A 12,329-nucleotide genomic window follows, 5' to 3' on the forward strand; every position below is an offset into this window, starting at 1 on the left:
TGAGAGAGTAACAGACCTGGCACTGCCACAGAGAACTCACCTCTGCTCATCCCTGGGTGCTGCTGCCGTGCCTGACTGCACACAGACACCCCTGGGCACACAGCAGTGCCACTGGTGTCAGTCCTGCTCATACAAAATGCTCAGAGCTCCTCTGCTCTCAGGAGCAGGGAGTGCCTGATTCGTGGAGAGATGACTTTAGTTCTCAGTAGACCAAATAAACAACCAACAGGCAGAAAAACTGCCAGCTTCTACCCATCCCTGGTTCTTCCCAGCCCAGACAAGGGACTGGCTTCTATTCAGGCTTCATTAGAAGTGGCATATCTGCTCTCAAGTGAGTACCCTGAGAGCAGAGAATGCTGTCATTGCACTGAGGTCAGCAGGGGCACTGTGACTGACACCAGAACAAACAGGGTCGGAGCCTGGCTGCAGAGACTGAACAGAGAAAAAAGTCAGATCCCATTTCTTCAAGGCATTTATTCACACAGTCACAACTGAAGCACCTCAATCCTGCCCTTCTTCCATCTCTTTTTTCCACCTGGTCCTGTAAGTTCCTTGGACCAAAAGGAGTTCCCCCCTTCCCTCCATCCCAAGCACGTCCCTCACCCTCCTGCCACAAGAAGAACTCGATATGACCAATGTCACCCTGAGGACAGCCATGGTTCATGAACTGAAGCCTCTCCCTTCTCCTGCTGCCTCCCCAGGCTCTGGGCAGTCAGGCACACACCCAGAGACTCTCCAGGTTCTTCTCTGGGGCCGTGGGAAGCAGGGTCAGAAAGAGCAGTCTGAGCCCTGCAGCCCCACTGTTAGAGAGGAGAATCTCATCCCAGGGCTGGCAGTGACTGATGACTGTAGGTGCTGTGAGAATTCGCTGCTCCTCACCTTACCCAAATGTCAGGGGCTTGCAGTGATGTTATTAAAGCACCCCAGGAGTGCAAAGATCTGTGTAAACTGAGAGGATAATCACCATACAGGCAGAGCAGAAGTTGTTTGACAGTGTTGAAATTATGTTCTCTGGTAGCCCTCTGATTTGGCACATGACTTGATACACTAAAAACAGCCATATTGTGTTTTTATGTCCATGACAATTGCTTTTCCTGCAGCACGCAATGATTTGTAAAATGACTTTTCTTCTTCCCAAACCACTCAAAATTTTGCAAATTGTTTTCCACGAACTGAAAGTGGTTTAGAAATAACCTTGGCTCAGGGAATGGCTCTCTTATGGGGCTTTTGCTGTCATGACAGCCAGCTGGGAAAAGACAGTTATTTCTAAATTACTCTATTTTTTACATTAATATCTCTTTTAGAGCAAAACAGCAGCAGAAGCAGTATTATTTCTGTGGTGTGCTCTGAAATAGGACTGGTTCATAGGAACCACATCTTATTATCATACCATCATAGGCATCCCTGGTCATTTCTTATGGCAGTACCTGCACTGTGTCCCCACTCCCAAGCCCTGAGATCACTGTGGGGGTACAGGGGCAACTCCTTTTCTCTTCTGTACTGGGAAATCAGAAACAGATCCCACTTTACAACAGACAGCCTTGTGTGGACAAAACCCTGCATCCCAGCATCCCAGAAAGGGCTGGGTTGAACTGGCCTTAAAGGTGATCTAATTCCAACCTTCCTGACAAGGGCAGAGGAAAGGGAAAACCCGTCTATGCATGGGCTCCAATCTCAGCTTTCAGAGAAAAATTTCCCAGAGAAATTAAAGAAGTGTTTTAATGGATCACTTAAAATTTTAAAATATTTATCATTCAAAGAGAAATCCAACAATCTTATTGAGGGAGAGAGCAGAAAGAGGGGAAGGGAAAAAGGAAACAAATGAGGAGAGGCAGTAACCTGTATTCCAAGTACACACAGTGGAAAATACAGGTCAGTGCCAGCAGCCTAATAATCCAAATTCTCTTTCTATGCACTGACCTCTTCTGAGTAAAGGAAAGAATTTAAAGGCACGTAAATGATAACTGTACATATTCTGGAAGCAAACCTAAAAGTGCTGCCAGGAAAAATCATCTTTCTCCACACAGAGCCATTAATACATTCCCTTCCACCGGGGCAGCAGAGGTCACACCTGCTCTGGTAGTAGGGGAGAGAGGGAATGTTCCTTACCTGCCCCACACAGTCAGTCTGAGCACAGCAGAAGGACCAGCACCAAATCTGAGTGGCAGGGGTGGATCTCAGGGCTGGCAGGATGGGTGTGCCTTGCTGGGAGCAGCCTAGCAAAATATGCCCCAAAATTTCCAGTGGAGGATATTCTTGCCTACCCCAACCTTGCCTTTGGCCCATCTGCCACAGTGGTTGCAGGGTTGAGGTGGTGTCAGTACTATGAGCAATGAACTAAATGTTCTTTAGGGGGGATGAAAATCCTGAGAAATTCACTAAAATCCGTGGAGGCATTCCAGATGAGGGAGGTACATGGCTCAACAAAAGTCATGAAGCAGAAAACCAGCACAGATGCAGGAGATGTTGTCCAGACAGTTAAGCCAGCCTGGCTCAGTCTGCAGGAGCACAGCCCTTGACACCCATGCAAAAACCTCCTGCACTGCAGATTAACCCTGACACTTCTGTCACTGGCTCAAACTGTTCACTCTGCTGGCTTCTGCTGACTTGCACTGGGGGAAAGCTTAACCACTGAAATCACCTCAAAAGTTCATTTGGGGGTGTTCAGGAGGGGGGACCTGAGTGCCCCCGTGAGTGACTCCAGAGCAAACCCCTGCCTGGCTTAGAGGGATCACTGCCAGGGGAGGCTGGGGCAGGAACACCGAGGAGATCCTGCTGGACAAGGGTGAGGGACACACAAGGACACAAGCACAGGGTGCAGAATAAACTAGAAAAATAACTATGAGGCTTCTTGTATCTCACAGCATTCTTTTGGTGTTACAGCTCCTCTGTCCTCAGTAGCATTTACTTTGGTGTAACTGAAATGAAAACGTGGCTCAGGAGGACTGGGGGACTCTGAGACAAGCTGCAAACAGAGAAAACACTACTTTACTCTACCAGCTTAAGCAGCTTTCCATGGGGCACATATCCTGAAAGGGGGAACAAATCAACAAATCACTGGGCAGAGCTGCAGAGATTTTCACAGTGACTTTAAACCAACTGAATTTCCCAACAGCTGAGATTTTGGGTAATAAACCTGGCTGGAGCTGAGCCAAGTTTGGCTATGTTGGGCTGGGATGATGCCCTCTAAATTTCTGAGCAGAGTGCTAGATCCACCTGTGCTGAGTGTGACAGGGAAGATGCCAAGGGGACAGAGGCTGAAATCAAGCCAGTAGCTCCAAAAAGAAAACAGATTTGGCTGCAGCTGCAAAAGTTAGGACACACAAAGGAGAGCATTAAACCATCAGCCCTCTTTGGACAAGAGCACCTGGACTAAAGAGGTGAGCTGGGCTCTCACATCTCCTCTGGGAACAACATCTGTCTGCATTTTATGTACACACTTTGCTCACATTTAGGGACATTAATCCAGCACAACGAAAACAAGAAAAGTCACCAGCTGTGTGCTGATGAAACCAGGCCCTTCAGCTGCTTCAGGGAGTTTACTAGGTGTGTATGAATAAACATGGAAATTTCACTGCACCACTTTAACAGAGTGCTAGAATCCCTTCTGAAATCTTTATGAGGTGAAAATTAGTAAGCAACCTCTGCAAAACCAGCTGACATTTTTCAATTTATGAGGCTTCCCATGTCACAATGTCTATTATTTTACACAAAGATTTTAGTTTAAAAACCACCTCTCTGAGCTATGATGAGATGAAAAGGCTGCTGAGATCCTGGGCTGGCATCCCAGGAACCTGAGCAGAGTGCCTGGTACTCAGAGTCGAATTTTCTAACAAGGTGGTGCACATTTCCAGAATGTCACAGCACAAGAGGCCACTGGTGGAGTTATTTTAAGGCAGCAGCTCAGGAAGGCACTTCTTGTGCCTGTTCCTGAATTGACAGACATGCCTGCCTTGAACTTGCTTAAGACCCTGCTGTGAAGAGAGACTTTAATGGCAAAGACAGCTCCAGGATCACTTACTGGAAGAGATTTTTATCACTTGCTTTTCTTCTCTTTGTACTGGTGTCAATTGGAAAAGCAAAAAATTCTGAAATTCAAGGAGTTAGCCCTGGATAAAAGCAGACTGAGCCATATAAAGCAGCTCCTGCCTAACAGCAGTGGTATTTTCCATGGATAATCTGCACTAGAATAGATGGAAACAACCATTTTCTGTCTCCCTTTCCAACATCACGTCCTCAGGGCCAGCTCTGAGACAGCTCTATTAGAAGTGCAGGTTGATACCCCAAAGCTAGGTTTTGGGGTATCACAATCAGAGTTTATAGTGCCAGGCAGTGATCTGAAAGGCATGTCCAAAGAATCTCTTCTGATCCTCACTTCAAGGCTCTGAAAGGCACATACCTTCATCCCATCATCCCTCACATCCTCTCTCTGGGAATCTGACTCATTTCCTTGGTTTTGTCTTTATCTCTCCTCCCTGAACATTTTTAAAGTTAGACTAAACGTTAATAAAGTTGCTGCTGTGGGGGATTGATTTCTTTTTCCCTTCTAGAACTGTGCAAGGTCCTTCAACCACTGCTGCTAAGTCTTTCACAAAGATGCTCATGAAGGTCAAAATATTCATGTTCCCTAAGTGCAAGGTAGAAAATCCAGGGAGCCTTGAGGTATTTGCTGTTCCTTAAGACACACTGGAAATATATATCTTTTTTCTCCATTAGTCAGTATTTCATTTCCTTCCTCACTGCTCAACTTCTGTAAGAACATTTTGTGATGGACTTTGTCTCAGGCTAAGGGTGCTGCAAACAAATCAGCCCAGCTCAGCCTCCTATAATTATTTTCCCTCACAGAAAAGGCCAATCATTTTCATTTGTGAAAGTGCTTTAAAATTTGTTCTGGTGCAGTTGTCATCTGTATAAGTGCTAATTTTAAGTATAAGTGCCTTCTTCTGTGGAAAACAAACAAAAAAATCAGAAAGAATGAAATTGTAGTTTTTACACATTCTCCTAGTCATGGAAATGATGACAGGAGATGAACTTCAGAGAACAAGGAGCAGTGTCCCACCTACACTCAAATGCCGAGGGAGCTCCACCTCACCAAGGTGATGGGTTTGTTACTCTACAATTCCTTGTCCCCCTTTCAGGTATTCCCACAGCTGCCTGACAGTCCCACAGAAGGAAGCCAAGTGGCACAGAAGCCACCAGGACACTTTCATGAGGAACTGTCTGGAAAAGGGAATTTCTGATCCATGGGAAGTTCCAACATTCTGAAATTTGCTTTTCTTCCGCCTGTAAACGAGAGGCCAAAATTCCATGGTCTGTGTGGAATGGATCTCCTGGAGAGGAACAGAGGGAAGGAATGGAGAAGATTAAGAAACTTTCTTTTGAAGGAGAAAAATAAAATCCTGTTGATACTGTTTTGGTGAACTTTGCCACTTTTTAACTTCCACAGGGACCAAACCAGACCCCAGACTGATGGGGACAGACCCCAGAGAGATGCATGAAAAACAAACAAACAACTAATGACCAGTCAGAAGTCCCCTGATAAAGAAGTTATTTTCTTAGATTGTTAGATTAGATTAGTTATTTTTATAGATTGGTTATACATTTCAAACAATTCACATAAATTTAATATTTGCAGACAGCTATAAAACTCCTCAAAGAGTCCAGTGAAGGATTTAGGTATGGTTTTCAATTTCAAAATATGTGTCCCCACTGAAAAGTTTTACTCAAGCATACACAGTTGAAGGTTCATTTAACTTTTTCCTGGACTAGTTCCTATTCATTCTTAACAGGAACATTATTTTTACATATGATACAGCACCCTACTAATTTCTAAGTAAGTTTTTCACTCTCAATTTCAGTCAGCTCTGGGTCTGCTATTTAATTTTTTAACCAAAATCTATTGGCCTTTGGTATCTCAAGTCATCCCTTTAAAGTTACATAAATAAAAGGTACTTATCTTTCATTGAAACAGAACATCTGCAGTTTTGCTTAATCATTGCTGTCAAGAACCTTTTACATGACTCATAAATTTACATTCCATTTTACATGACTCATGAAATTTTGGGATGCTCATGGGCATAGCAATATGCATGTTCTGACAGTCCTGACTCCCACCTTCTTCTTTTTTATCATATGAAGTGGCTAAAGCTGCTCAAAAAAAACCTCTTGGCATTTTTAACTTGAAAAAAGAAGCTTTGTGCAATGATCTAGAAAAGACAGACAATAATTAGAAGAAAACTTGCTACCAATAATTAGGTATTTCAAAGTATTAAGGAATGATTATGGAATAATTTAGGTGAAGATGACAAGATGGTTTGTCTGGCCCAGAGAATGGACAGATGACATTCAGTGTCAATAAATGTGAAGTGATGCACACAGGAAGAAACAATCCTAAATACTTCTACTTTGTCTCCATAACAAAGGGCTTTGAGCTGACTGTTCCTGATCTAAAATGAGGACCAAGAGGGGTTTGGCAGAGCCTGGCTCTCAAAATGACTGGTTCCAATGCAACAGCTTGGGATTTTGAATTGAAAATTACAGGAAATACACTGAAAAACCAGAAAGGACCTCTTTTCAGCCAGAGGGAATTTTAACAGTGGAACTCCTCACCAAATTACATTCTAAATGCCAAAAGCTTACACAGATTCAAAACCAAAGTCACCAAAGGAAAATCCCTCAAGGACTATTAAGTACAAAATATTGTGTCTGGTTCTAAAATCCCTCAGCCACAAATTGTTGGAGGCTGGGGGAATATGGAAGGAAGTGTCAAATATGCTTGCAGGATTGGCCACTGTCAGAGTGAACACTCTGAGCAAGACAGACGCCTGGGCTGACCTGGTATGACTGTTCTTGCACTTTTGTATCACATTTTCCTGTTGCCTTATTCTCAGAAAAACCTAAAAAAATAAATCACTGAAATGGCCATTTACATTCACACATGCCCCATGTTTTGTTCAATAGACAGAGTTGGCATGGAAAATTTCAGCACAAAGACTTAAAATTTAGTCAATTCATAAGCAACCAAAGAAAGGGAAATGTTAACTTTTTACAAGTTAAATAAGAGACAGAGGTATTAGCCCTACCTTTAATTTAAAAAAAAAAAATGAGTTCAACTGGATAGCACATATCAAAAATATAGGGTAATACACAATACAGCAATTAAATAACTACTCATGAAGTGAGCTGAAGAAATTCAGAGAAAATCTTAAAATTTACAGAAACTCAAATATACCAACACATGAAAATATATAAATGTTATGCATCCAGACATAATGTGGTGACATTTGTAATGTTTCCCGCAGTCTAAAAGACTCTGGTGGTTTTATATCCTTTAAATCCTAGTAAACCTAATAATATTCCTCAGTTTGGTTGGAATTTCTTGTGTGCACATATACATGCAACACTTTTGTTTGAGAGGCCAACATCAATTAAATTTAATTGCTTCCCCTATGGACTTAAATCACGGCTGGATGCTAAATTAATGTATTTCTATATATAGTCTGTTTATAAGTCATTCTTCTCCAGCAGTTGCACCTTTTCCATGTAGTTTAGAATAGAAGCTGCTCTCGTTCTGCAGCACAACTTCTACCATGAAAGCACCAGAAAAAAGTCATTACATTTAGCAGGCACCTCCCTTGTTTAATGGTGGATAAATGTCTTGGTGCCAGTCCTGTGCTTGGCATGCAGGGAAAGGTTAAATTAAACATCTGCAGCCCAACCAAACTCCAGTGAAATGCTACAGGACATGTGATAACCACAGAGGAGCACAGGAGAAATGGAAACACTAATGATGGAAGGGCACTGTTTAGGATAATTTCTAGTCATAGAAGCATGCTTTAAAAGTAAGTGCAGGGAAAATGATGCTGGAAATATTTCCTAATGGGGAGACCTAATAGGCTGTGGAACAATCACCCAAGGGAGAGGAAGGAAGTCCTTTTGACTGAGTCATTTCTTTCTGTACTGGGTTAAGCAGGGAAAAAATGTGTTGGCAGACAGAAGGACCAGCAGCTCTACTGCTCAGAAGCCTAAGACATTTCTGTTCTCAACAGTAGCAGCTTTAGTCAGAACAAAACCCAGCTCATAAAAACTTTTTAAATTGTGCATGAGGAGATGAGTGACTTCTGTAATCTCTCCCTTCTCTCTCAAATTAAATTTATTTATATACATTTATGGCTCCTTCTTAAACTGCTTTTCCAGAAGAGAGGTTTCCAGGGCTGCAGTCATGTATTGCTTTGTCCATCTGAAGCTGTGTGACAGGAACAGACACAGCTTGATCAGGAACTTGTCCTGATCAGGCTCTGGCCAAGCGTGGCTAGTTTAATGTGACAGATCACAGAATGAGAGAGAGAAGGGAGGAATAACAAGTGCCAGGGAAAGATTAGATTCTCCACACATTTCTGCATTTATTGACCTTTTCTTCTTTGATATACCATTAGTTACCCAGATTTATAGCTTGAGATGGCAGCTGAGCTGTCAGGTGCTCTGCTTAGGTCATTGATGATGTTATGAACTCTACTGGAAACTGATTTCATTAAACAAAACTATGTGGCTTGGCATTTGATATAGCAAATATCTAACTGACATTTTTAATTGCTCTTCATACAATTCCCTTGTAATTAGTGAGGTCTTTTTAGTAATTTTTAGGGACTTACAGATTTTAAAAACTGCATGTGGGGTACCAACAGCTGGTCCACAGCATCCATCCCTGATGAACAGCCAGTGTATGTGAGTGCAGTCTGGCATCACTGTACATAAATCTGTAGACCAATCTGCAGAGAAGCAATATGTTATACTAAAGTTTCCTGAAGGCTCACTTGTATGGTTTTCTTTCAGCACCCTCTACATCAAGTATTCTGTCATAAACTGGACTTGAGCTGCAATTTACATGTGAATAAAATACCACCTCTGGGACTTAATCCAGAGAGAAAGTAAAGAACCTAACTACTGCTGGCCAGAAGAAAGAATTCAACATGCAGGACACCCATCTGAAATGATCACAGATCCAAAACACAGCCCCATCCCAGGTACTGTGAAGAAAATTGACAATACTTTAGCCAAAACCAGCTCAGTTACATCAGTTGCAGCAATGCAGTTCCAGTGATACACAAAATCCCCACCACTGGGTCTGAGTAAGAGTTTGATCACAATTCAACTGAAGCATGTTGGAGCCATCCACACATTCATCTTGCTAGAACATTTTCAGGCTACAGCACATTCCTAAGAAAACCCTTTTGCTCCTCCTAAAACCTGGTAATGCTTTACCAAGGCAAACACTGGAGGAAAAGGGATCCTCTGCACCAGCCCACTTGCCCCAGAAGGGATGTTTGGTTGGTGTTTTTAGACTTTAGCTAGAAGGGTGCAAGTGCCATTTGCCATCTTCAAAGAGTTAAATGCAAGACCAGCCCATAGCCCTGCACTCAGATCTGTTTAATCTCTGCATCTGTGTTTCAGCACCATGAGAAGAGCTGGGTCTCAGCTCTGGGGCTCTTGCTGCTGATGACAGTTCCATGCAGCTCATTTTCCTCACACCACATGAGCTGGCTGGCTTTGGCACATCCTGTCTAACTGCTGCTGAGCAAAGAGGAAATGTTTGCCTTGAGCCTGAGCACTAAACACCTCCTCTGTGGTTAGGGGAGATGCAGCTTTCTCCACGGTGGGGTGGTGATGAGGCTGAACCATTACCTCCATTTTCCACCTTTGCAGCAGTAATTGCTTTCCCTTGTGCCCCTCGCTGGACAAAGGAGCTGAGGAAATACTCTGGGAACAGTGAGGACTTGTGAACACTATGTAACCTGAGCACACTGGCTTTTGAGAAAGGGGCTGGCTCAGCAGATGTGTGAGTGGGGGATGCTTGCTATTCTACCCTTAGGTAAAAAATTAATGGCTCCAACATTAATTAAAATGTCCCTTCTTTGCCATGTATTCAGCTGGCAAAGCCTAACCCATGGTCATTGTGTGGGGTCAGCATCCAACTCCGGGCTGGGTTGTGCCCTAGTGTTTCACACCCATGCCTCTGTGCTTCTCAGGGATATTCCTTGCAAGGCAGACAAGGTCCCTGTACCTCTACTAGAGGACAAGGACTGGGATCAGCAGCATAAATTTTATTTCTTGTGCAGAAAGCTGGAGGTGACAAGCCAATTTTGCTTGCATGAGAGATGCAGAAAGGAAAGATGCCAATGAGAAGCTGAGTCACCCACTGTGGTCCCAAAACAGGTCACAGCCTTGCCATGTCAAGAGACTGCAAAACTGAGGTGAATTTGTGTTTCTGGTACAGAACCGCCACAGAGACATCTTTTTTCTTTGCTGCTTTTTTGCAGGGTGCCCTTAACATGCTTCCTCACATGTGGATTTTATGGGCCATATTCTCAGAGATGCCACTTATACAAATCTATAATTAAAAACAAAACAAAACAAAACAAAACAAAAAAAAACACCTCAGGGCTAAGCCAGGAATCACACTCACTCTCCCAATTTCTCTCCAGATACACACCAAAAACAGGCTGATGCACAAATCAGCCTGTGCTGCTCCACACACCCACTCTGGGGAACTGCATGAATGAGGCTGGTGTGAATCCTCCCTTCCTTGGTGGAGAGTCAAGCCTCATTTCCTGGATCAGAAGCTCTCTTCTGGTTGTGCAAGTGTACCAGGAGATCTTGTCTGACAAGCAGGGTTCTGGGACAATACAACAATTGAAGCACAACAATAAATGTATGCTAGGTGCTCAAGCCACTGTAACAATTATGTATAAAAGTTAAAAAAAAAAAAAAAAAAAAAAAAAAAAAAAAAAAAAAAAAAAAAAAAGAAGAAGAAGAAGAAAGCTAATCATCTTGCATCTTGTAAGGCTTCCTATACCTTATTGCTTGGTCATTCATCCTGAACTAATGAAATAGATATTCCTAACTGAGACATAAAGATAATTCTAAATGCAGTACCATGGCCACTTTCATCATATGCAGAAAGGAACAAAACCACCAGTTTAGAATAGGGCTGAAAACCAGATTCAACAGCTATTTCTAAAGAAGTCAGAGATATTTTCAGGACTGCTGTCATTCCTATTAGTGTTTTCTGATGTTCATATTTCAGTACTCCCAGCAGGTTTAGCCAGGGAACAGGGTTGCACTGAACAGTGTCTGCACACACCTCTCAAAGCAAGACCCTGGACATGAACCTTATTCTCTTGACAAAGGATTTTTTGAAGCTAAGTGCTTCTTCACTGCACCTGCCAAAAGAAACAAGTTAGCACACCAACCATCATAAAGTCAGGAAGACAACAACAACAAAAAAAGGTTTAAATATATATAATAGCATGGGCTTGGGAAAGGAAGACATTTTACAAGGGAGAGAAGAATCATAGAGCAGATACAGGACCTAACAGAAAAACAGATTTGTCACATAAATGGAGTGTGTTCCAAAAGACCCCCAAGTTAATATTTTAGAAAAGAGCAATATCCTCTTCATGGCTCACTGTTACTCCCAGAGGAATTTTGGAAAACATTCTAGTAAGACATGCTTTGGCTGATAATATCATTGGTTTGCTGGGATTTGATTTGATGTTTTCATTCTTTTTTTTCTTTTTGGTTTCTTCTTGTTTTGACTCGAGAGAATGAACACTTGTCTCAAAAACAGGATCTTGGTTACTGAGGAATCTGTTTATTTCAGGCCCTTTTTCCTAACTTGGTATCAGTTGGAACCATGCACTGCTCTTAGTATTTTAGGGGTCTAATTTTAGGCCCTGGTTTTTGAGATGTTGGCCAGAGGCCCCACTTGGTCTCTACACAGAAAAAATATATTGGAAGATTTTCTTTTTATGTCTGGTGCATATCCAAAGCTTCTGAAGACATATGGATTCCTTTCCATTGAGCTCCACAGCTCCAGGTCTGGACTCCTGCTTGAGACACCAGTCTGAGCTTCTGTGAAAGGCCTGAAGTGGAGGAGTGGATCCATCTCCCTTCAGGCACTTGCTAAGTGAAGAGCTGCCTCTGATAGCTACAGTAAACCATGGCTGCACAAACAGGAAGAATTTCATCATGAAAAGGGTTGTGAAATGTTGGCTGCCCAGGGAGGTAGTGGAGTCACCATTGCTGGAGGTGTTCAGGAAATGACTGGACATGGCACTTAGTGTATGGTGGTGTTTGATCAAAGGTTGGACTCCATGGCCTCAGAGGTCTGTTCCAGCCTGAATGACTCTGTAAAGGCAATTCCACTGCCATGAGGAGCCAGCATCTCAGCACCTTCACAATGCAAAGAGCCAACACAACACAAAGGAAAGGGAAGAGCCTGATTCTAATCTTCTCCTGACAGACTTGTCATGAAATCCATGCCAGTTCTC

At 42.8% G+C, this 12,329-nt stretch overlaps 1 protein-coding gene across 2 annotated transcripts in view; it reads right to left on the bottom strand.

The window, feature by feature from the left end:
• Positions 1 to 12,329, bottom strand: part of OSTN (osteocrin) — an 86,726-nt gene that overhangs the window by 24,428 nt on the left and 49,969 nt on the right. Inside the window, exon 1 of one of the 2 annotated variants that reach the window (XM_063407945.1) lies at positions 2,110 to 2,315. The exons of the other annotated variant lie outside the window; for it this stretch is intronic. Coding sequence (XP_063264015.1) covers positions 2,110 to 2,286 — 177 coding nt within the window. The 5' untranslated portion in view covers positions 2,287 to 2,315. Of the gene's footprint in view, positions 1 to 2,109; positions 2,316 to 12,329 lie in introns of those variants that run through there. 2 annotated transcript variants of the gene reach the window in all.

This window comes from Prinia subflava, chromosome 11, assembly GCF_021018805.1.
Source record: "Prinia subflava isolate CZ2003 ecotype Zambia chromosome 11, Cam_Psub_1.2, whole genome shotgun sequence".
Taxonomy (NCBI): Eukaryota; Metazoa; Chordata; class Aves; order Passeriformes; family Cisticolidae; genus Prinia; species Prinia subflava.